Source organism: Stegodyphus dumicola, chromosome 7, assembly GCF_044657685.1.
Source record: "Stegodyphus dumicola isolate Sdum_Otavi_A_Nest chromosome 7, ASM4465768v1".
NCBI classification, from domain to species: Eukaryota; Metazoa; Arthropoda; class Arachnida; order Araneae; family Eresidae; genus Stegodyphus; species Stegodyphus dumicola.
The window spans coordinates 53,639,611-53,666,985 of record NC_140774.1 but is presented as its reverse complement, the minus strand read 5'-3'; the positions used below and the strand labels follow the sequence as shown (position 1 = coordinate 53,666,985).

The 27,375-nt window shown below is 30.0% G+C and overlaps 1 protein-coding gene across 3 annotated transcripts in view; it reads left to right on the top strand.

Moving 5' to 3' along the window:
* LOC118194234 (spatacsin) overlaps positions 1 to 27,375 on the top strand; it is a 173,380-nt gene that overhangs the window by 31,048 nt on the left and 114,957 nt on the right. For all 3 annotated transcript variants that reach the window (XM_035365449.2, XM_035365448.2, XM_035365450.2), the window contains 8 exons: positions 2,251 to 2,433; positions 8,221 to 8,423; positions 9,340 to 9,560; positions 13,105 to 13,330; positions 16,126 to 16,338; positions 18,193 to 18,281; positions 22,942 to 23,234; positions 23,953 to 24,019. In XM_035365449.2, the coding sequence (XP_035221340.1) occupies positions 2,251 to 2,433; positions 8,221 to 8,423; positions 9,340 to 9,560; positions 13,105 to 13,330; positions 16,126 to 16,338; positions 18,193 to 18,281; positions 22,942 to 23,234; positions 23,953 to 24,019 (1,495 nt within the window). The remainder of the gene's footprint in view (positions 1 to 2,250; positions 2,434 to 8,220; positions 8,424 to 9,339; positions 9,561 to 13,104; positions 13,331 to 16,125; positions 16,339 to 18,192; positions 18,282 to 22,941; positions 23,235 to 23,952; positions 24,020 to 27,375) is intronic.

Below are 27,375 nucleotides of genomic sequence, written 5' to 3'. Positions count from 1 at the left end.
AATTTTCTGAGATACATCATTTCCTGATAGCACATCTCTTATGAAAATAATAAATTGTGTACTGTTCTGTTTGCATCATAGTTCAAGAAACAAATAAAAAATAAATGGCACCAATTTCTTTAAGTCAAGTTTTTTTTTTGTAAAGCTGCTACATTTGTTTACCTCCTACAATGAATAAATTTTCCCCTTTCCTTTCATGCTTTCAGACAAAGAAGTCTTGTTTCAAGTGCACATTTGATGCTTGGAGGGGGGGGGGCACCTTGTTCCTAATATCTCATCAAGGGAGAAGAAAATGTTCTCATGTCTCTGCAGCATATCCAAAAAGAGAAAAAGATCCTTTATTCATTATCTAATTATTTAGTTTTTATTGGCTCCTATTGCTGAACCCCTATTTTATCAGCACATACTGTCAAGCAATCTACACATTTAGAAATAACCATGAAGCCAGAATCTGTACATAACAATATTACTCTAAATGTATATTCATCTAATATCCTATAAAATGTTTTGCTATTATACTTGGGCATTCTCTATTGATAATTTCTGCTGATAAACCATATTAAATTTCAAAAGGGCCCTTTTGGGCAACAATTAAAATCTTACTTCTGCCGTCTGTTGAAAATTAGAATGAAAAACACCCCAGTTATTTGGTTCTTTATTCTCCCAATACCGGCAGCTGTTGATTTCTATTGCGTAATATCACATAGGGAAGAATTACAGCACACGTATTGCGCAATAACGTTTGCGATATTTTGCAGAGATAATTAATTTTGATGTTTTGTCCGAGATTTGTTTATGAACACTTAAAAGAGTTTTACTGTGCTTGCTAAGCAGAATATTTTTCAGTTCCATTGGTTTATTTTTATATGATGCACATATTGAAATGTCAAAAGCATTTATTTAGCGGAAAAATCTAAAGAGCGGCTACAGTCAACCCCTTCCCTCCGCTTCTTTTTTTCAAGTTACGCTCGACTGTCCGAATATTCGCCAATTTCCAAGTATGGGGGTTAGTTAAGCTTTTACTGTTAAAGGATGACTGCATGAAGCAAATTTCTGTCTTCTGATTTCAGAAGTGTTCCATTTTTTTTACTTAAATTACTTTGCTTGCAATATCTGTTAAGGGAAAATTGATATACAATGAAAATTTAGAAAATGTTCAGAATTTAGATTTAAATTATTTAAATATATGAGTAATATATGAGTAAATATATGAGTATTTATATATTTAAATATATGAGTGGAAAAATAAATTGTATTTATTATTAGGTTCCAAGCGAATACAATAAATGTGCCTTATTATTATTTATTTTCTCTATTTTGAACTGAAATTTCATCATTAAATCTTGTAATATAGTTCAGTTTCGTATAGTTTTTTTTTCTCTCATTGTAAACTAGTTCTGTAAATTGAACTGTTATTTAAAATTTAAAAAAAAAAAAAAAAAGTAATTATTTTCCATGGTTGAGGTAATGCTTATTCTCTCTTAATAAATACTGCATTTCTCATGTTTTAAATTACAAGTCTAATTTTTAAGGTTATGCAGTTGTGTATAATGTAATTAGACAGGTGCTTATTTTTTTTCTTAAAATGTGCTTGAAAAGTGCTTATAGGTGCTTATTTTTTTAACTAAAATGTGGCTATGAACCCTGTCTGAGAAATACTAATAACTTTTATAGGTAGTTTTCTGTAGAAGTCACTATGAGAGGATTCACTGTATTTTAATTATTTGGATTAGGCCTGTATAAGCAAGTAAAGCTGCATAATATTGATATTTCATTCCAAGGTCAGTTCTTTTTCGTATGAATTGGCTGTATGACATTTTCATCCCCATTTCTGCTGTAATGCAGATATGAGCCAGTTTTCCTTAGAAATTCTTTCTTGTATGAAGGTAGTCTTGCTGCATTGATTATCTTAATTTTTTAATTTATTGTTATATTATTTTTTGAGTTAAAAAATATTATCCTTTTTCATATTTTTAAAAGCATTTACAATCTAAAATTGTTATATTTCAGTTTTTGTGATCTATAACTTACAAACATGGTTGAATTAGAATTCTTAAATTTAAAATTTTAAAAAAGTGATAAGAAAATAATTTGTTTCTCTTTTAGTGTATAATTTACAAAGCAAAGTAATATCTTAAAAATAAATTTAAAATGTAATATGAAAATAATTTTCTCTTTTAGTGTATAATTTACAAAGCAAAATAATGTCTTAATGTATGAATAGTGAAAACTTTATATATCTGATCTTAGGAAATCATTAAAGAATCTCTTCTAAATGGGACAATTCCACTTGCTCAAGCATACTTTTCTTGTTGCTGCAAAAATGATTTTAAGAGTTCATACCAAGAATTTGAAAAAAATTGTGACTGTTTTGTCATTGATTATTTAAGACAAGGGCAAATTCCTGAAGCTCTTATTACTATGTCAAATATGGTAAGTTGTATGTTGCCAGATTTTTTAATTAATTAAGACGTTTAAAATACTTAAATTTTAAAAGTGTGAATATTTGATTGTAATATTGAGTTGATTATTATGTTTTATACTTTATATTATATAGAATTAAGAGGAAATAAAGAGGGTTACTTTTTTTTAAGTCTTACAAAAAATAAAAAAATAAAATTTGTGACTGTTTAAACCTAATATTTGTTAAGAATATTAGCAATGGATGATGTTTGATTTGTAGTACATATCATATACATGAGGGATAATATATCTTGAGTTAATGTTTTCTCTTTTTATTATGCTTTTTCCCATATGTAACATGAATATAAGCAAGTTTCTTTTAGAACCTCCTCAAAGTCATCCCTTCATTTAATCTGATAGATAACTTTGTCTTTTTAGATGCCAGGATCATTTACACTGTTTTGGAGTAGGTCACTTTCTGAACTTTTCTGCAGCATCTAATTTTGTATAGTTTTTGTTTGTCATCATAAATAAAATCAGTGACAGCTGGACAAGTAAATTTAGCAAAGATTACATACCATGCAGACTCCAGATTTGCTCATTAGAGTTTAAATGCGGGCCTAGTGTGTTTGATATTGCTTGATGGTCACTAATAACTTAGCATATTATAGTATATCTGCTTTTTCCTTCATGTGTTAGAACCATTTCAGTACTTAATGTTGGTGTGTTTATCTTGCATCAGTTTACTGAGCTGATATTTTCATTACTGTGATGTGATTCTCTTCACCATAAGTTTCAGTATTTTAATAGAAAAATCTGCCTTTTCATGATCTGACAACTCTTCCAGAATATGAAACATGCTTATATTAATTACTACCATATTATTTCGCAGTACATATTGGATCCTATATTGGATCCTTCCATGAGCAAAGCCTCTGATTAAATGCAATTCTAATGCTATATACCAGGGTTTCTTAAATGTTTTTCAGTCATGACCCCTTTTTATCACTGAGAATTTGCTACAACCCCAGGACCCCATAAATATTTACAAAAATTTTGTGGGACCCCATAAGTATTGCGGAAATTCAACACACGCGTGAGTAAAACTGTGTTATATTTACACTTGTACTGTAATATACTATTGCAATTTTTACACTTGTACTGTAATATACTGCAGTTTTATGTCTTTGCCTTTTTCTAATTTTAAGACAGAACAACGGGAAAATTTTAAATAAATAACAGACAAAATGACAGCGCCACATGCAAAGCTAGGATGCTGTTATTTCATGTCATGAACGTTTATATTATGAAAGGAATGTGTCGAAACGTTTTTGTTTTTTCTTTATCTGTATTGCCTTATCTTTATCTATTTTCAGATACACTGTGTAAAAATATTTAGTAATTGTAAAATTATTATAAGTTAAAGAAATATAAAAACTGCTAAATTTTTGGCTACCCCGTGCTGCAGGTCCTGCGACCCGCAGTTTAAGAAACCCTGCTATATACTAAAACTGCATTACCTTCACTTGCTTTTTATTGCTTTTAAAAACTACTGCTATAATGTATAATTTACATCTGTATATTATCTGTTCTGTAAATTTAAGACATTCTTCTTGGTATTGCATATTTAATAACTAGCAGTGTACTAAAGAGGGCAGTGAAAAACAAATTTTGTTATCATGTCCAGTTTTCTAATTTACTTTTTAGTTACAGAGAATATTCAACCCTACTAATTAAAAAAATTAATTGTTTACATCATTGTTCGCCATAATTCCAAAAGGTACTAAACTGGATAAATGAAAAATTATTGTTCTTATCTAATATACACTCTCATTTCATAATAATAGCAGATAATATGGCATATGGTAATTATATACAGTAAGATAAAACTGTTGAATATTAAAAAAGGAAACTGCCAAATGTTTGCCATTTTAATCTCATTTTATCATAATATGAGTATATTTATGGCCATTCTTGTAATTCCCTTTCCCATTCAGAAAAGTCTATATAACAAGCAGTTTATTTTAAAGTATGGGATTGAGATCTGCAGGATAATAATAATTTTTACTATTACTTAAAGCTTTATTTATGCAAATGGTGTAACACCTCCTATGTATGAGTGTAGCCTATATGATTAATATAATAATAATAAAATTCATTTACTATGAAAGAGACTGTTAAAATACACATTCATTATTTAGATAATTTATACAGTATATATATATTTCGAAATTTTCGTACATAGAGTTTCATGTGCGTAAATGATAAAATGATCCCCTCCCCCAAAAGTGAATCAAACTTTGATTTTGATTATACAATTTCATATATACATATATAATTTTCTATAATTATTTTAATATTAGTTATAATAATTGTAACTCTTTGGTATGGAGTGTATGACAGATGAACAATAATTTCTCTTAATTCATGTTTACAAACCTTTTCCTTAGCTGTATATAAATAAAAGGAGTTGAATGTTATGATCTCAAATTACATAATCACATGAAATTTATTTTTATTTTTTAATGTTAAATAAAAATATTGCTGAATGGGAATAATGTATTAATTCAATATAAGGAGCATTTGCATTTATTCAATATAGTAAAAGTTATATTTAGATGTATTTTAAATAGTGGAAACGTTTTTCATTGTTGTTGATTTAAAAGAAAGCTCTTTTAATTAAGAAAACAACAACAAATGAAATTCTGATTATTAAATATCCACATGAAATATGTTAAAATAGCTGATATAGTTTTTAAAGTATTTTAGAGAATTTCTGAAAGTGATAATGTGATTTCTGCCTTGAGATAATTTTATGTATGCTGTGTGAAATATCATAGAATTTAGCACAGAATGTCTTTAATTTTATGTATGCTGTGTGAAATATCATAGAATTTAGCACAGAATGTCTTAGATTAACTTGAAAAAAAAATTCATATTTAATACAAATTTTTTCATATATTAATAGACTATTTTTAAAAATATTTAAAAAGAATTATATATATACACAGTCAAAAGTCGTTAATTCGGACTCGTCGGGACTTCGGCAATTCCGGATTATAGATCATCAGTTTAAATCTCGTAAGATGGCATGCAGAAATTCTAAAATTAAAAATATGAAACCGTAATTTATAAAATAAAGAACAATTATGATCTAAAGGGTATCAAAATTTACAAAAAAGAAGCTTAATATTTATTTGTTAACTTTATTAAACATTTCTTTCAATGTAAGTCGTTTAAGTTGCTTCGTTTTTTGTGCTAATACTTTCTCTTTAATTCTATAAACAGACATAATTTCTTGTTCAGTTCCACTGTTCAAGTCCTGTAATTGCTGTGTCGAGAATACCGACTAACTTGTCAATCGAAATTTTTTCGTTTTCACTAAGCTCTCTGTCACCTTCTTCATGTCTTTATCCATTTTTTGCAGCAATTCCACCTTTTGTTTGATGGACATCGAAACATATTTTCGTTTTGTAGATCCTTTGGGAGCTCCAGCATCAGAAATTCTATTTGACATAATCAAAAGTTCAAGTTTACTTTTATAAAATTGCTCTTACTGTCTACAAAAAAATAATAAGCCAGATCTAACTCGAAGATTAAGGAACAACGCAATCATCAACATTAACTGAAATATATAATTAGATAATTTCAGCTTATACTGTCCGTTATACATAAAACGTGCACACGAAAACATATTCTGCGCTTGCGCACACGCATATGCGCAGTCATAAAGGTCTTATGCGTATACGCCTATGCGCATGTGTAAACGCAGCGCATGTGCAGAAAGTTTTTAGCTTTGAGGTTCAGATTATAGATCATTCCGAATTATGGGTGTCCGAATTAACGACTTTTGACTGTATATATATATATATATATATATATCAACATTTGGGTATTTTGGTTAATGACAATTGATAATAACTTGCCAATAAATGCTTTTTTCTGTGTTACAGTTATAACCTTCATCTTTCTATCTGTTCTTTTAAGCATATTCTCTGGCTTCTTCTTATAGACTTCTTAGTGATTCATGTTATTTTCTTTGTAGTGTCTGAGACTTACCTACTATTTAACGTTTTTCACAGAATATTGCCAAGGAAGTTGAAAAAAATTATAATTCTCATACAGTGAAATTATATGTCACTAAACGAATGTATTTCTCCTCATGTTATGTAAAGGTTCGTGTGGATTTGGAGTGAATAATGACGACACTTAATAAAGTATCGAAACACAATTTATTGGCCAGTATTATTCAAGACAGCTCCAAAATCATGTTTACAGTCGTCAAAGAACTACTATAAATATGCTGAAATGATCAGCGACACAACCTTTGGGTTATCAGGCTATAATGGTGAAGACAGCTTCACGGCAAAGCAGCTCTCGACTCTGCTCGATTGTTCACAGAACTCCACGTACTCTCAATACTCTCCATGCTATAACTCATGATGCACTGGATGATACACTAGATTACAGCTCTCAATTCCTTGGTTCAGTCATTCCTGGAGCTTAATATAATCTAAGATCAAACTCAACGATGCACTGACTCATGATACACTAAGAGACTCTTTCGGTGCACTTGACGACAAACTCGGCACTCACTGACTGACTATCAATCGATGGGCTCTCTAACTCCGCACTGACTAAACTCTTCGCATAGCAGCAGGGTTTATATAGCTTTTGGCTTGTGTTCGAGAACATTCTGGGCTAAACCATTAAGAATTCATTCCAGAAAGTTCTCCATCTGTCTATGGCATATCACCAATTTTGTTGCCAAATGGACAGTTTCTCGCCAAATATGGCAACCCTGCCTTCCCTTGCCATTTTATGGCAACCCCAAACCTGCTTTGAGGGGAAGCCATCCTGCTGTGCCTGGACATTTCGTAACAGTATTATAAAAGTGCAGCCTTAAAGAATATAGATAGGCAGTAAGAATGATGATATTATTCATTCAAAGCAAGCTTAACCCCAATTATAACAACCATATAATTTATTTACTGTTGCTAGCAGTTAATGTTTTTTTTCTTATTTGAAATTAATTTTTCTCTTACAGATAAGGAATGATGTACATTTTGTTTTTCAATAACAATATACTATTTACATTTTGAGGTTAGGTTATTTAATTATGACAAAGCCTCGAGGGCTATCTGCCTAAGGGTAGTGGTGCCTTTGTGGAGGACTTTCTAAGGGAAACTGGCTCGTATACACATAACACATGGGGAAAACCACGAAAACACCCATGCAGCCAACCCATTTGCGGGATTCGAACCTCAGACCGAACTACCAGTGTTCAGCGACTTTACCGCTCGGCTGCTGGTGGGCACATTTTAAAGAACTGTAATAGATTTAACAACATTCAGACATTTTACAATAAAGCAAAACTTAAAACTTCATGAAAATGAGCATTACCAAGAACGAGACTGGACATAAATTCACACTCTGTTAAAAAGAATTTGAGACATTCAAACTTGAGCTTCTCATTTAAGACTAAAATTAAATTGATCTCAAGATTTTTTTTATATAACATATGATGCATATTGATGCATACTTACATAAAATTAACTACTAAAATCAATTATGTTTTACTAAAAAAAAAAAATCTCTGTGCTAGATAAAAATATCCTTGAAAAATTTACATTATTGAAATAAGAGAACTGAAATCCATCTAAATTGGTAACTGTAATTTTCCGGGGTCATGATTGCTGCTAAACTAACTTTGGCAGTAACCAGAGTTCCTGATATCACATAATAAACAAATGCCATTTTTAAAGCATTTGTGTTTTGAGTAAAATTTATACGTAGTGCTTTCTCTATTTTCCGTAGGGCATTGATATAAATATCAAACTGAAAGACATATTTAAGCGTACCCCTGAGAAAGACATCAGAATGGCCATCTTGAAGGAGCTACACATGAGAGATTTATTATCCAATAGTGATTCAAATTCATTGCAGTTTATTTTGTTGTTAGAGAAGTTATACCCATGCACTTCTTTTGATCATGCACGTGTGTTGCTGGATGAAAAACAGTAAGACTATAACTATATTTGTTTCTACTTTTATTATATAATTTTTCACACATGTATGTGTTTCATTGTAAAACAAGAATTCATTTTCCTTATGCAAGTTTTTAATAGTAAATTCAGAAGTTAGATAAATAAAAGAGAGCTTTTAAAATGTTGTTTACAAGTTTTATTTTAAAAATTTATTTTGAAACATAAACATAAGCTAATAATTTTATGTTCAAAATGCATTGTATTAAATATGCTTAGGAAATAATTAACAATTTTAACATTAAATTATTCTTTAACTTCAAAAGCTTAAAATTATACTTACAGTGTGATGTCAGTAAAATCAGACAGCAAATTTAAAAATGCTTAAGTGCTTTTCTTGAGTAAGCTTGCACTTCTTCCAAGTAGCATGTAACTGGTATTCAAAATTAAATGTCAAGTGCAAGTACGAATATAATTATAACTTGTACTCATAATTTTATAAAATAGCTTTAAAATATATTGATTTTTTAAAATATGGGTGGTAAATTTTACTCTTAAAATTTTCATACATTAGTGTAGGTCTTACTAAATGGTTTTTCTTAAAGCTATAATTTTGTATATCATTTATGTCATCTTAGCATTTCATGTCTTTACTTTAAAAGTTAATAGATGTGTCTTTAATGGTATTATTATTACCATGCTTTCTTAAGGAATAAGTAATTATCATAGAAGATCTAATTATAAATTATGCTTATTTCAATTTATGTGATATAACTGAATATTCATTTTACAGTTAATTTCTATTAAATTAATCATATCTGGTAGAATCTTATGGTACATTTTTCAGCTTAAAGCTTCAAACAGTTAAGTGATTTATCATGTAATTATGTATTCTAAATGTGTATTTAACTCATTATTTGCATTAACATTGCTAAATGATATATTTTTGTAGATCATTTTATGACAGTGATGTCTGTTGTGTTGCCCCTGAAAGTGATGCAACATTAACAGTTGGGGATTTTATTGACTTTACTGAAGATAACAGTGAAAATGGTGCATATTGCCGCATCGTTATGAATTGGCTTTCAACGTGGGATGATGATGTAAAAAGACGAATATTGGCATCACATTTTCTGAAGAATTCTCCTGTTCTGGATTTCTTTATGAAAGAAGGTTGTCAATCAAAAATCATGTTTATAATTCTGGAGAATTTCTTTATGTTCATATATCCATTATTAATTCCATATATCAATTCTGCATATCTGTTATTAATTCTGTATAAGGAAAATAACCCTTATAATGTGACTTTAAATGAAAAGGAAGAAAAGTACCTTCTATATATTATATATTAAGGCAGTTGAATACATTATGGTAGTTCTTGAAATTATTTTCAAAAATTGAATTTTTTAAACTTGTAAAAGTTTAAAATAATTCTTAATTTATTTTTTTCTCTTATTTCTCATTCATAGCTGTGGTGCATTGTAGCTATTTCTAATGGGAAATTTTTATACATTGTGAGGAGATTTGTACATTTAAATAATTTAGATTGTGTTCTGGTAGTCACACAATAGTATCTCACAGTGTGGACTAATAGTGTGATGCAGTATAGAGTTATAGTTTCATGCAGTATGGGATTATAGTGTTATGCAGTATAGAATGATAGTTTCATGTAATATGGAAGCGGAAAAGTAATGATTAAAGACTGCTTAAAGCATTTGTAATATTGAATTTGTGGAAACAAGCACATATTCTTTCCATGACACTTGCAGTTGTTAAAAAATCATTGACAATGCTACTTTGCATATTGGATATCACTTGCAGATACTGATTTATGGTCATTTTTTAGGGTTTGACTAATAATTTAATTTTATTCACTTTGAATTAGAAAAATAAACCTACATGCAACTTGAACCAGCATATGTGAAAGAACTGCTAAAATAATTTGGTATAATTCTTTTAAAGATGTATGACTGAATTATTTGTATAATCAAATGAATGTTTAAATATTTATTTCAAAAGTATTCAGGCAACCAAATTTTTTAAGTTTGTTCTTGCTTCTCACATTGGAAAACTGTGGGATAGATGAACATGGTCATGAAGCAGGGTTTTTAATCCTTAACTCATTTTTATGTATCAAGTGGAAATTATTTTAGAAAATGACATAAAAAGATTGAAGTTGAATTATCATGGTACGATTCTGCACATGAATTAGTTAAAGTGCATTCTAAATCCTCTTAAATGTGTACTTCCCCCCCTTAAATGTGTACTTCCCCCCGCTGATATACCCCTGATACCAACCAAGTCTAAGTGTTTTGGTATGGTGCCTACAAAGTCATGTCGACTATGGTTGGTCAATAGATGCAATTTTTTAAACTTCATCATAAATCTCACACTAAAAAAAGAAATGTACTTTTCATAAATATACATTCTTTAATATGATTAAAGGAAATATTAGGGTGTTAGCTGGAACTTGGGGAACTGTGATAAATGTCAATGTAACTGTAGTAGCAGCTTGAGTATTGATTGTTATAGAGTTAACTATTGCTGCAATCTGATTGACTGTTATTGATATTAATAATAAAGGGATACTGCCATATTATTCCATGAAGTATGACTTTAAAGGAGTTATTGCCTTTTGTTTCTTATCTCTGGTACCATATGAATTCTGCAAAGTTCAATTCCCAACATTTAGTTTCTCTCGGTGAAATTTGACATGACTCGGATTTTGAGAATGAAAACTGCATATGAGATGACTGATGCTTGCATTAGCAATGAATAAATTGTTTCTCTGTAGTATATGCTATATAGCAGGGGTGGCCAAAGTTTGGCTCGTGAGCCTGATACAGCTCTCGCAGGCAATTTGTGTGGCTCATGCATATAAAATATATGTATGAAATATCCTAAACTAAAACTATTCAGTGTTGAAAAGGAAGCAATTAATAATTTTAGACTCTTTTTACAAAGTTATCAGGGATTTCTTTCTATTTAAAACCTCCTCCACTACTTCTATAATGATGTAAATATGAATGTGTGCTTTTTAGAAAATCTAGATGCGGCTCTCGAACATTCCTGAATTCAAACGTGTGGCTCTTACCGACATGAATTTTGGCCAACCCTGCTATATAGCTTCCTTTAAGCTCCTATTTTCCTTCAGACTATTTTTTCCAGACCAAACGATTTCTGAACTTCAAGAATACCTTTTTATCTGTAATGTATAATTTTATAGGAAATTTAAACATTCTAAATTCTTTTGGCAGTGTTTATATACTTTTGATGCGTTTTTTGTCAAAGTAAATTTTAGAGGCTTATGAAGTAATTTTAAAATGTTAAGAATATCACTAGATTGAACATGTTGAAGCTATGAGAGAAATGTTTATTATGCTCGTAAGAGAATATCTTTATAGAACATGTTTATAACAGGAAAATTTATTGACAAGAAATTGCCATTTTTACATGTATCCTACCCACTGATTTTGGAAAAAACTGTCAAAATAGTTCCTTTTAGTTTCCAGTTGACAATTATAAAATTCAATGTAAATTCAATTGCAAATTAATAAAGAAAAAGCATTATTTCATTTTGCAATTGTTGCTCATGAGTTCAATTAAAAAAAAATAGGTCTTTATTTCATTTATATTCAAGTTTTTTTTTATTTATATTAGCAGAGCTTTGTTACATAGTACATTATTTAGCTTATATTTATGTTTGTTTTTATTACTGATTGAAAATTAAATGTTTTTAATATTTTATTCAGTGTTGTTCTTGAATAAGAATAATGGTAAAGTTCACTTTTTATAAATATAGGATGAACATTTCTTTTCATGTTCAAGGGAAAAAAAAATGCTTTGAAAATATCTTCAGTACATTAACATTTTATTTTGCATCTAAGAGTTGTAGAAGTTAAAGCTTTATCACATTGTCCAAAAAGATTATTATTAGTATTTGGAAATAGAATGCTGTTTCATTTTGTTATCATTAATAATAATAAATGGGTAAATGATTATTACTAATAAAGTTTTTTGAATGTATGATATTGAAAAGCTTATTATTGATTTTTAAATTAAAATAATTTCTCATTTATGTGTAATATTAAAAAGTTTTATTCATTCAAAGTGCTATGCAACTTTTTATTTATTTTGTTATATATTTCAGTATAATTATTTGTCTTCTTTCTGTGAATTTGAGATAACTATTTAAAATGATGTTTAATCATAAGATGCCGCTTTTTAATGAAACTGCATAATTCAGCATAAAGGTAGCTATACTCTTAAGATCAGTATTTAACATTAAGAAAAAAGTATTTTTGTTAAAGATGCCAGTACTGCTAAGCAAATAAGGATTTTGTTTGTTGTATTTATCAAGACTGTAAGCAAAAATCCTGCATACATACTGATGCCCCAGCATAAAACTTATGAAGCTTGCTTTTTTTAATAGTTCTTCATGAGAATGCAAGCAGCTTTATACTGGGACACCTTTGTAAAGATTTCTGCTTTGGAGAACAGCGACTGAATCATAAAAAGATGCAGCATCTTCATGGCAGGGCATTGTTACTAACATCCTGAGCTTGAAAATAGTTTATTAAATGCTTTTATTCTTGTACAGTTTTATGCATAAAAACTTAGGAATAAATGTGGGCAAAGTTATTGTATATTTTTTTAATTGTTAAAAGTATTTCATAATGCTTCAGAATGGTATACATATATATTTTTTCTTTCTTAGAAAATTCAAACATTGTACTGAATCCATTATCAGTATGGTATTACTTGCTTGAAAATGGCATTCTGCCATATCTTATGAACTGGATTGACACTTGGTTGGGCAAGTATCCTCAAACATCTGAGAGTTCTCTTTTCAATAAATGGCCATTGAATGCAGAAATGATAAATGCTGTATCCAGAAAAGCCACATTTCATGTGTCTGAGACTATTTTAAATGAATTAGCGAGGTAAGTAAAAACTTCGTGTTTTGAAATTTAGTTTCATTAAGTGTTTAATAATAATTTCTCTTAAAATATACCTTTTAAGAATTAAGCTTATAGTCAGAAAAGGGCTTTTACTAATAATATGTATGGTTTTTAATAAAATGAATGCTTTCTATTTAAAAGGGGGGGGGGAAACACTTTCCAGATTTTATGTATAAATTAGTAAATTGAAATTACTTGTTTTCGAAGGTGCTTTTCATATTTTATATACATTTTCACTTGTTTGTTTTCAGTAAACCAAATTTGTGTACAGTAATTCTAATTATATATTTTATGATCGTTCAGTTAATTGATGAAATCAAAGCACATGAGGGCTATGTGCCTAAAGGTAAATATGTTACAGGTGGTAAAAACCATAAAATGCTCTTACAATCAAGTTGCTAATGAGAATCTGCACCCATGTTGAATTACCAGTGTTCAACAGTCTTAATCTCTATTCTGAGATATATGATGGACCTTTCCTGTCTAGCAACTTCATATAATTGCATGGATGTCATGATTCCAGGAGTCTCACTCCTCTTGCATGGATGTCATGATCCCAGGAGCACTGTTTTCCTTTTATCACGCCTTCTATTTTTTTCTTTTCTTTCTCCCTTGGGGTTTTTTCCATAGAGAACATGGTTTGAAAGTGCTCTTAAAACCCTTTTGTCTCTGGTTTCTCATGGAGAGAAAGCATTAACCATACATAGAGACCCTAAGACAGGAAAGAAGGGCCCTGGTAGTTGAGGGGCAAGTTGCTCTCCCAATATTTTGCTTTGGCCTCTGCTTCAAATTAAAATGGGAAGCACTTAGCTATTCCCGTTAGTGTCAGTTGGCTGGGCACTAGTCCTTAGCTTCAGTGGCTTGGGTTTATAAGTGATCAGAGGTTTCTGCATATTTGAAAGCTGTGTATAGGATTTCAGTGAGCGTATAGGCTCTGGTTAGCCATGCACAAGAATCTTCCTTCTTGAACTACTTCGTGGTGAATTGACCTACATCTGAATTTTGATTTCTTATGAGAATCGCTTTTATAAATCAAGAAAGTACTGACAAAAATGATTCTTTGTCAAAAAAAGCTCTCCCCCCATAAAAGTGTAAATATGATCTCTGAAAAAAGACCATGAAAATTTCTTGTTATCAATAATTCAACAGACAATCTTTAAAAGACAATTTCTGATTCAGAAATGTATATATTCTTTACTGGACAAATGAGAAATTCAATGATGTCTTCTGTCATCTTGATAAGAAAAACACTAATGAGATAGTGCATAGGCAGCTTTTTCTTGAGAACAGGTATGCATACAACAGTTACATTTCCATATAAACAGATGGTTCAAAAACAACTGGTCATGTAGGAGTATCATTTGAAACTGGGAACCGTATAAAGAACAAACAAATGCTTGGTGCCTGCTCCGTATTCAGTTTCGAAGTAACTGCTGTACATTATGCTGTTATATTCACTATGCCAGAAAAAATTTGGAATTTATGTTATTTTATTTAAGGCACTAATAGCTTTAGAAAATTTTTCTGATATCTAGAATCCTCTGTTAGTTGACATTTAAGACTAGATCAAAGTATAAAGAGCCATGGGTGTCAGATTCTTTACTGTTGGGTTTCTTGACATGTAGGCATAGAAGGTACTGAGTTGGCAGACATCTTAGTAAAGTCTGCTGCTATTTTGTCTTGCTGACTCATTTTCCTGAGAGATATTAGAACAGTCAGCAAAGGCAAAGCCTTAAACAAATGGCAATAATTTTATACAAATAAATAAGAATTAGGGAAGCATAAAACCTAGAATAGAATGTTGGAAGATGAACAGAAATCAAATAAAAGATATCCTTTAAACTTACCTCAAAATTAGTCACTCTCAAGTTATACACAGTTATGTTTTTATTAAACACAGTTATGTTCACAGAGTGAATCTGTATTTTCTAACTGTAATGCACTTTTGGTGCAGCACATTTTGATAACATGCCCATATTTTGACAAGCATTGGTATTGCAATGGTTCTGATATATATATCTCAAGAATTTAATTGAAAAAAACTTTTTTTTTTTTTTTAAAGTTTTATTCAGTATTTAAGAGAGACTTTTTATTACTTAGTTTGAACTGATTGTAGTGTATTTAAATATAGTTTTTACATTTAAACTCATCTTGTAAATTTTATGCATCTCTTCATATCACAGCAATAATTAGTACTCATCAGTCTATTGTTTTCGTTGGTTGTATAATTTTGTTCTGTTTAATTTTGTTTTTCTTATAATATAACAAAATGTCACAAACATATTATTTTAGTTGGTTTTATAATTTCATGCTTATATTACGAAAGAGGGTGTACTTTTATCACATGTTTGGTGAACCATAAGCTCTTAGGTTATGAGCCAAAAAATCCACCATCCATTTATGTAATTTGATCTTTGTAGCAATCTTTTATGCAATGCTACATATGCATCACTATTATTTGAAAGAATTTTTTTAAATATAGGTGGAAAATGTGAATTATAAGAATTAAATAACGTTCAATGTATGTTATGTGCATGGTCATAAGTGTAGATTACACAGTAATATTAAGATGAAATGTAAAGTATAAATGATGAAAGTGTATATGAAATATAATGTTAATTTAAAATTTATGGAAATTATAAGTTAAAAACTTGTCGTGGATATAACTTGTAAAGGAAGTGCCATCATTTCAGTGTTCTTTTACATGTTTAATTTATACTTTTTTAATGTTTATGCTTGGGTTTATTTTTTATTCTTAACTATCTAATTTTTTTTAGGCATGGTGTATTTTGTGAAGAAGAGCTGGAGGACATTTCATTATTTTTAGCTCGAATTGGTAAAGCTCAGTGCAACATAAATGATATTATGTTATTTACTTCTGAAAAAGCAGCAATATCATTTTCTGACCTATGTCACAGGCTGGCTCACTATTGTCTGAAACATAACTTAGTCTCCTTTTTATATTCTTTTGTGTCACATAACTACAGCAAGTAAGCATTTATTTTAGTAGTGACTATTTCTGATGAAGCATCTTGTTTAAGTACTTATAAATTATATTGTTTTATAAAAATTTTCATCTTTATTTTTAGAAATTATATATTTTGTATTATAAGTTCTAAGACATTATTTTCCTGGAAAATAACATAAAGTACAGTGAAATTAAATTCATTAAATTGGGTTTTCAATTTTTATGTTGTTGTTATTTAAAAAACACATTTTGAAGTTTATATGAATATGTTAAACTTTTGTTTCCAATGTTGAAATTTAGAAAAATTAAATTTTAGTCATATTATTTTATTAATTTCATTTCAACAATTATAGTAGAATGTTATTTAACCATGTATATTTTGTCTTGAATTGTCTACACACGTTTCATTATTTAAATGTAAAATGTTTTATACAGAGTTAAATTTTGAAAATACTTTTGGTGAAAGTTAGTTCAAGTTGTACTGAAGAACAAGAAAAAATTTTAATTTTCAGCAGTTTTTATAAACTAAAGAACAATCAGGAAAATCGTCATAACTGAAAAAATATTTAATTAACTGAAATAATATTTGGAGAGATTTCCTGCTCATCAATTATAGGAACTACCATAAAATTTTATTTCAAATGTTTCATTTGTAACATTTATGCATGCAAAATGATTTCAGTAAAACTTTTCAAAATTATATCAGAGGTTTACAGAATGTGGTTATGTATCACAGCACAGCGCAGATCTCTCAGGAATATTTTGTAATGCTAATACTGATGTTTAATAAGTCAGTTTTAACTATGACCATTATTCTTGAAAAACTTTTCACAGCCCATCAAAGATTTGAAGAAGAGCAAGAATATACTTTCCTAAAACATCTTGTATATGCAGAATAAGTTGCTGAACACTGGTAGTTTGGTCTAGGGTTCAAATCCCAGTGAACAGGCAGGCTGCATGGGCATTTTCATGGTTCTCCATATGTGTAGCATGTATACAGCCAGTTTCCCATAGAAAATCCTCGATGAAGGTATCCCTCCCTTTAGGCAGATAGCCTTAGTGCTGTGCCATAATCAAATAAACCAAAACCATATTCTTATACCAGTTCCCATTATATTTCATTTGCATAATATATGCAGTTTATTATGTTTGCTTTACATAGTACTGTCTCAAACCATAACACTTCTTTTATGCCTTTATCAGAATGCCTTTTCTTAAAGAGTAAAGAGCTATTGACATATTCTTTATTATTTTCTCCTGATCTAGAATGTGTCTGGAATTGTTCTACAAAACAAATGTGCATTCATATGTAAAGAATTCAGAACTTCATTGGTTTTCATTCGTACTAATTTAAAGCCTAGTCCCATTTCAAATAGCCAGTTCTTATGGATTTTTGAAGGATATAGGCAATGCTGAATGTTTTTCTTGAAGGCTTTCTTTATGATCAATAGTCAACAGTATCTACATAGTATGTCTTCATAATAAATGATAATCAAAATTGGGACAATGTTTGAAGAATGTGGGTGGATTGTCAAAGGTACTTTGCCAGTATTCCTTCATATATGAAGCTATGAATGTAAAATACTTTTCATTTTGTTCAAATCATTTGCATTTATTATAATTTTCATATGCAGAATTCAGACAAAGTATAATAAGCTGTACAAACACTGAAAAGAGATTTAAATTACATTTAGAACATAAGTTAATATTATTATGCATGAGCTTGGTACTATTTAAACATCTTGCATTTTTCTCCTTTTATAACTAAATTGTACTTACAGTCTAAATCATTTACTTCCAAGTATGCATTTATTTTCAGTTCAAATGTAATTTTTTTACCTTGATTCCTTAATTAAAATGTAAATATTTTTTACAGATTTTCTAGTTGGCCATCTTGTCAGTCATGTGATGTTCCACTTCTATATCTGACAAAGGCATTCTTTTTATGGTCTCAAGATCATGAGAGTGAGAATTATTCCATTTGATGTCTGTTTGATAATTAAATACCACTTTCATTAATTGTATTTTTAAAGTATGCAGTTATTTATTATTACACTGAAATAATGGAATTAAAAGGCCGTATTGCTAATTAAAGAATAGATTGCTTGAAGAGGTATTGTCCATCTGGTCAGAATTTTGTGCAACTGCATATTTTGCACCCATGTCATAGGACAGTGTTTCTCTGACCTTTTCTACATAACATTACCATAAAGGGGGAAAAAACTGTAAACCTAAAATTACATCTCTGTATTAAATTTATCTGAATTCCCCCCCCCCCTTCTCAAAGAAATTTTAAAGTAGGTTTTATTATCTGTAACAAATAATTTTTCAGAAACGGTTACAGTGTGAACTAGCATTATTCCATTAAAGACTTTGTTAAAGGACCAAGTTACAGACACAGGAAAAATTTAAAAATTAAAACATTTGAAAAAGAGTTTTGTGCTCTTGCTTGCAGTTAAATACAGATCTCCAACTAACTGACTTGTAATGCTAACTATTGCACTATAAGAAAATGTAGAATGTATATTTTTAATTAAACTTATAATGATTTTATTAAGTCATTTTAATAGCAGTTAAGTCTAACAGAACAATAGCTATATTGTGTGAAGTAATTTCAGTGCTTGTCAGTTTTACTGGCATTCAATGACTGATCACCAAGTTTGACAAGTTTGCCAAGTAAACAATATCGAAACCTAAAATCAAGTATAAAGAGAATTGTGAAATCTTTTTTTAGAGGCAACATTAGAAATCTTTTGTTATTTATTTATTAAAAATGATGACAAATTTTAGTACATTATCAAGTGAAATTGGAGCTATCACATTCTTCCCAGGAAAGAGGTATTTTAACCTCCACCTAAATTTCTGAAAACGGGCATGAAATGAAGCTATGCATCATGTAGAAGCCATATGGAGATGCAAAGTGAAACATTGTAGCTACAAAAATCACATTCCTGATAGTTGTAATATTTACATACAGTAGAACTTCATAGTCATTGAAAATGGTCAGTAGAACTTCATGACCCATTGAAAACATTAAAACACTTTTTTGATCAGGATTTTTTAAAATAAATTAGAGTAGGTCTTTTTTTTCTTCTTTCTTTTTATCTTCCCAATTTTCCTTAAACTTCCGCTGTTTAAAATGCTATTCTGGGGTCATAGGTATATGGTGTCTAGAAATGGTGACATTTTTTATTCTTGTTTCTTGGTCATTGATGAAACCACAAGTACTGCAATTTCAATTTTAAGTAATTGTTAAATAAACAACACAGAAGTTCTGTAAAGTTAATTTTTTAAATAACACAGAAAATCTGTAAAGTTAATTGTTTAAATAAATAACTCAGAAGGCTTGTTATAAAGGTTTTGCATAATAACTTATTATTTTCATGTTACTAATAACGGTTTGGATTGCTTAAAACATAAAGGCACTGAATATAGTATCTGATCCACGGAGGTAGGAAGTAAGATGGTTTCCCCCGGTTTCCTCCATATACTGCTTTGAAGCACTGGCAATCCCTTTATGGTGACCAAAACATTGGGTCATTTACCATTAAGTTCAATGGGTTTTGACACGATCGGATGTAAATATTTAGTAACTACGTCGTAAATATACATATAAATACGTATATTTTCCTTTTCTACAATATTTCAGAGTCCTAAGTATATGAAAAGGATATATTTTTAAACAACATTTCATTCTGAACGGAATTAAATGCTATACTTTAAACAGAACAGTTTGCTCATAATGGTTTAATATGAATGAAATATTTTCACAAGTTTTCCTTAATTAAATTTAAAAAAAAATTAAGGTAATTCAGTTTTATTCGGTTAAGTAATTACAAAAATTAAGATCAAAGTTTTTTGTATTATTAATATTAAAATTATGTATTATTTCTTTTCTATTTATAGAACTTCTTCCTAAAATGTTTTCTCAAATATGACATGGTTTTTTAGCTTCTGAGGCATCTTTTAAATCGAAAAATCAATAAGTCAATTTATAATTAATGCTCTCTTTGGTCCATTTCAAATTTAAGCACTTTTTATTTTAATAGCGAAATACGCTTAATAGTACTTAACTTTCTCTGAATATTTCTGAAAGGGAACAAAACAGGATTTTTTAAAAATATTATTTAAAACTTGTAACTGAGTTAAAAATTTCTTTTATACTTAGAAGATTTTTTTTTACCCTTAATTTCAACAATACATATTCTAAAACTCTTCTTTATTGCTTTAAGTATGCATCTGAGAGAATTTGCTTTACAATACCTTTTAACAGATTGCTTTCCAGTACGAACAATCAATAAGAGGACCATTCATGATTGGACCTCCTTTGGCAGGATACACAAATGTTTTCATCTCCATTGATTACCCTATTTTCAAATTCTGAATAAGCTGTCTTGATGATGTGGCACGTTCACATGACCGCACATGGTACTTCCACTGAATTCTCAAATGTATCCGTTTTTGTTTTATACATTTGTGTAAAACTGCACATAATTTTACCCAAATCTCTGGTTCCAAATCAAGAAAAAGTTATTTTATTGGCATATCTGTGTGTATATTTATTAATTTTGACGAGGATTGCAGCATTTGGTAGTAATTTTATTTTTTAATTAACCCAACTAAGTAAAACATGTAAACCCAAAGGGATTATTTTTAAGTTATATAACAGTAAAATGATAAGTTTAAAATGAGCAGCTATAAAGCATCTCCTCTAAAAATTTTTAAAAAATACATGTCATAATAATATGTGGAAGACATAAAAAATTATTTTATTTAAAACATTTTGGCATTTGGATCATAAAATAAAAGTAGCGAATGCTCTATCAAGGGCATCGAAAGACGTAGACAATTTTAAAGGTACCATAAGGTAATTTTTCATTCTTTAAGCACAACATTTTTGCTAAAATCAATATTTTTGTAGTTCAACAGCTTAGACTTTTATAAAACAAATTCATAATCAAAATCTCTGTTATTAGTTATCGAAAAATAACCAAGATGTGATTTTTGCATAAATGTCACTAAACTATACAAATTGCTATTATCCATCACACAATGAATGTTTCTTTTATGCGGAAATGTCCCTTTTTCCGATTTGTATGGAACTGTCATGTGTCGAAATACTATCGAAGAGCTGTCAACGGATCTTCTGAATGTAAACAAAAAACACCCCATCTGGAGACCGAAGCTTCGGAGGAGTGCTTCACTCTTAGGGCTGAGCCGACTACTCCTTCCTTTCTTACCTCCATGATCTGATCACTATTACCATGCTCATGATTAGTCTTCTATTAAGTTGCAGTAAAGATAACAGCTAGAAAATTATACATGTGAGAAGTAACCTGGAAAATCATATTTGCCTTTTCTTAGCTTTTACGTTTAAGGTTTCACTTATATGTGCACACTAATCTTTTTCTGATGACTGAATTTACTTCAAAAAAATTTTTTTTAAATGTAATAAAATTTTTTCACGTATCTAACCATCTTAATTAATTAATAAATTATTTTAAATTACGTGTGTATGTTCTGATGTTAGTCATGCTATCCTAAGCCAGATAGTAAATAAATCACAGCAGTTGCAAATAAGATCTGCTTGCTGCTTCAGTGATTAAGTTTGATGAGAAAATATTTCATCCTGTGAAGTAATAAAATAAATATCAGTATAAAGCAAATAGTCATCAATGAAAGTTACAAAATATTTTTTTTCCTCATAAGCTATCAGCTTCCATTGGCCTACACACATCTGTATGCACTAAATCTAGTGGATTCTTATATCTGAAACACCCCTTTTGGTTAAGGTTTCTCTATTAATTTAACTTGTAATACATATCGAACATTCAACATTATAAGTGCATTTTCGAAGTTTTATGCCATCTACAAGATCATCTTTCTCAAGTGTTTTAATTGCATTTATACTTCTGTGGCCTAATCATATATGTCATTTTAGTATGCAATTTGTATGAGACGTTGCATAAGCAAAATATTTTTTCACTTTGTTTCAGCTTGCAGTTAAACCTGTATAAGCCTTGTTGGCTGTTGCCATAAGCTATAAGTGCACTATTCTTTTTAATAGTGTACTTATTACTATAAAATGTAACAACGCAACCTTTATTCATTATGTGACTGAACAGAAAGTAACTTATTGTTTAAACGTGCTCCATACAGTATGTTTTCTAACTTTATTTTAATTTGATTTAAATTTTGAAGTTTAAGATAGCCTTTACCAACACCATAAGAAAATAATTATGTATACTTAACCCTTCAATTGTTACGGTTTGCCCATGAAATTTCAGAGTTCCCCAAGTTATCATGAATATGGGTATTTTTTTTTTTTAATTACAATTCTAAAATGACCAGCTTATGACCAGCTTCACTATTTTTCTCCTAATATACATCCAACTCAAAATTAGATCCTTAGGAGATGGCAGAATTTATGTAACAAATTGGAAAGCTATCCTTCTATGCAGAACTTTATGTCTGTAACCTGTAGAACGTTAAAGAAAGTCTGTTTCATTTGATGTTTATCGTCTTCAAACATTACTATGATAATAATGTAACAGATGGAAATTTACTTAAATTATAGCTACATGTTTCTTTATCTAAAGTAGTAATTATGTTTTATTTTTTCCAGATGTTCTGCTAGCATATGATGCTATTGTTGGCACAGCTCAGTATCTTTTTAACTTGGAAAACCCTTCTAATACTGAATTGCTTATGAAAGTGCCACTCTCTTTGAGCCTTGCAGTTTTACTTTTTAAATCACAGCCTTTAAATGAAGTTATGAATGACATTCTAAAAAGACCATGTGCACCAGCATCATATTTGAAAGAAAAATTTCAGTCTTATCCTTTGTTATGTAAATATTTATTCAAAACTCCAGAAGAAAGGTTCCACCCTGATGTCACTGTTTATGAGTTGTTAAAGGTTTGTGAAATTTTTTGCTTTAGTAATTATTATATGAATCTTCAAAGGGGAATACCACAAATTATTCTTCCATGTTTGCCGTTACTATAATAAATTTAAGTGAAATTTCATTAGAGTATTTATTTTCAATAAAATCTAAAACTTTAGTTTGTTGTTAAATTGAACTCTCTTTTCCTCGGTAAGAATTTTTCGAAGTATAAATGCTGTGCTTAAAACTTTCCAAAATTATTCATACAGTTGCCTTAAGTTGAATTATTGAAATTATTGCAATGAACCATATGTAGCATATGTGCTAATTATAGTAATGAACCTTAAAAATTAATATAAATACCTAATTATTGTAATTAACCTTAATGTAGGCTGAATTCAGGTCCAGGTGTATATTTTACTTACTTTTTTACTTGTTTCGTCTTCTAATGTTTTAGTAAGGATATCAAACATTAAAATGGAGAGAAAAATACTTTATATATGATTTTTGAGATGTTTATAATTGGAAGCATTTGTCACCTTTGATTAAACTCACTATGTTTTTAATGCTGATTATGGCTTGCCTTGTCAATGCACTAAAAAGTCAGCTGAAAAAATTAATGTTAATGATGATAAAATTAGACAAAAGAATTTTTTTGTTTGTAATTTTTATATAAATTTATAAAATATTATGTTTAATTTTGAGTGTAAACATTTTGTCCATTTATATATGGTATCTGAATTTGTGTAGGGTAGCATTATATTTGATACTTGTCAACTGTTTGGATGGCAGTCAGCAAACTCTCTGAAATCTGAAGGTGAGTTTTGTTTTGCTATGCAGATAAAGAATTTGAAGAAAAATATAATAAAACTTTAAAAGAAATATAGTTAAATTCCATTTTTATTTTGAAATTTATCATTTTTTTTATAATTAGCAAAAGTAAAAATTATTATTTTCAATTTTTCTGTTTTGAGAGCAAACATACAAGATCATAACTAGAGACTTGGGAACCTGTGGTGACAGAGGATAAAGGGCCTCACTTTTTATTGTTTCTCTGAACCTTAACTGCTTTTTTTCTAGTTATGGTTAGTCATTTTCATGATAATAAAAGTAACTTTATATACTTTAATTAAATGAAAATACTTTCAATAAATATCTTGTTGATGCGAGCTGTTATGTTATTTTTGATTCCTTCTTAATCCTGTTAAGTCAAAGAGGAGGTTCAGTTAATCTTCAGTTATAAAGTCAAAGAAATTAGGCTGTGAAAGCGAAACATTTCTCAAAATAGTTGTAGGGGACCACACAGGCAGACAGATTGCTATATATAATTGCTGGAAACCAATTACGAAAGGTAATTGATGATCTGCTTTCTGAATAAGAAAACACACTGTCTTCAAAGCCTTTGATTCATCTTTTAGTGCCTAATGTTCTTCAAAAACACTCTGTAAGGATTATGTTAATTTTATTAAAGTTCCTTTCCTGTCAAATTAACTTCAACTTACTACTTCCGGCCAGAACGTAGTTTTGAAATCTTGCTGAATATTTAATGAGGAGGAGCAGTATTTAAACCACGAAGTTACTTACTGAGTCAGAGTTTCTGATTTACGCGCGTCTGCCTTTTTGGCCACTCTCTATCTCAAAGCTGTTATAACGCTCGGCCGTACTCAGGCATTTGCTAAGCTTCGTATCAAATAAGTTAAGGGGCCAACTCGATTTGAATCTTGATAACTTCGGCTATATTTCCTTAGTTAATCTTAGTTTTAGTTTAATTTTTAGTCTCTTAAGTTCCAGCCAGAGGGAGGGCTTTGTTTTTACACTCCCAGGCGGAGTTTTGTTAAATCTTATTGGAATAATAAAGGGTTAGATACCCTTCTATCTTGTTGTTTCTTGTCGCCCGAACTTAAGCGCTTATTTGCTTATCAGTTCTTAAGATTCTTCACTTCCAACATTAGCCTAGAATTACAAAGTGAGGAACTCTACAACTCGACCGCAGGATGCTACCAGAACATTCTCATGTACACTGTCATTTTCAGTCATACTTTCTGGTGACTCCTAGCTTTGCCCAGAAGTCTTTCATCTAAGTTGGCTATATAGTGGTGCCTTCAAGTAACAGGGTTGACATAACCTTATCAGTCATTGATGCATTCATGGTATCATTTTTTATTTAATTAGAAATAAACTTTTATTTCTAATTAGATAAACAATTTTCTTGGCTTGAAAAGTGGAAGTATAAAGAACCAATAGTTTTTTCCCCCTCCTCATTCAGAAGTTTTGGACCATGGGACACTGCCCCAATGGTTGTTATGGCCTTGGTCATAGAAACCATTAAGTATGTGATGCATGCTGTGCATACGAAAAATTCTGTGATTTATTATCAACAATTTTGTTAATCCTTTGACTCTATTTATTTTTTGGTACTGTTCTGTTATCAGGACCAGCCTCAGAAATGTATGCATGTGTGAATGGATGTATGTATTCATTCATGATGTATGTATGTATTCATTCATGATGTATGTATGTATTCATTCTTGTATGCATGTATATATGTAAGTACGAATGTATGTGCATGTATACAAATATATGTAATTGCAATACAGACAATTCATACAGATATACATTTTTTAATCCGATTCCAAATACCATTTTTTCAAGCTTCTCTTTAAATGGCACCTTAGTTATCCTCTTTAAGTGATGCATTAACTAAAGATAACTGGGATGGAAATATTGATGAAGCATTCTCTGGAAACTTCTGCACAAAATCAACTGCTTTGTCATGGGTTTCCTTTTCCATTTGTTTTCATTGGAAATTTGTGTTGAAATACTTGTAAATATCAAGAACATACTTCATACCTTTTAAACAGTGATAACATAGGTCATTAGGTAAAATACAATTACTCTAAATTATTTTGGTACTTTTTAGCAAGTCATTCTCTAGTAATCCATATGCTGATAAATAGATCTACCATTTTAGATTGCAAAGACTTCTGAAAATCCTAAAACTTTGCATTATAAGCTAGAGTAGGACAATGTCAGATGCTTCCAGTTTTTCTTTAGTTGTATCACTTCATTCCTTTCCTTGCTTTTTTACCTGTTGAGACATTTCATCACATTACCAAAACTATGCTTTAAGATATGCACTATATCATATCTGTTAGCCTAATGAGTTGGATTTAGAACATGTAGTGTCATTTTTGCTTTAAATGATCCACTCTGATAACAAAATAGCTGTATACATTTTGGACAGTTTAAAAAAACTGTCATAGTTCTGTGTTTCCTTCATTAGCATCTTTTAAAACTAAAATTAGGTGATATGCCATACAAAATAAGCATGGTGGGGGTAGAGCTTTTCTATCATATCTGGTTGTAATGAAAGTTTTCTGCCAAAAAATGTTCTTAATAAAGTTAGAAAAAAAAAAAAACACGAAAGCAGTACCTTAAAGCAGATAGTAATCATCACATAATCTATGATTTTTCTGCCAACATTTTGGTTTTTCAAATTCTTCGGTCCAGAACTTGGTGGCGAGTCCAAAAACAGATCAATTTCATTTCGGACGCCCTGTGCAGAATGGAAGATAGTACCAAAAAGATGTAGCTGCAGGTGTGAAAGAAGGTAGAAGTCTGAAGGAGCAATGTTGAGTTATATGGTGGGTGTGTCAAAAGATCCCATTGGAGTCCACACAGAGTCCAGGTGGTTAATGCAGAGACACATGTGGTCTTGTATTATCTTGATAGAACATTACCTTTTTGTGCCGGGACTCAGTTTGACATTTTTCTTTGATTGCAGCATCAACACAGACTAGCATCTCATTGTACACCTTACTATCAAGGGTTTTACCTTTTGCCAGATACTTTTTGTGGATGATACCACAGCAATCCCACCAGATACAAAGCATGATCTTTTTGTAAGTCAAATTGTACTTTGTGATGCTGCCGATGGGCTCTTTAGGAGCAGAGCAACCCTCTTTTGGCCTGTGTTATTGAAATAAATCCACTTTTCATCAGAAGTGATGATCCAGTCCAGAATTTTGTCTTTGGGTTGATATTCAAGCAAATTAGTGCAGGCCCAAACACGTCTGTCATCTGCTTGAGTCAGCTGATGTGGCACCCAGCCATTGAATTGTACATCAAGTTTATGTGATGCATAATGCGACTTATGGTCATGGCACTAACTCC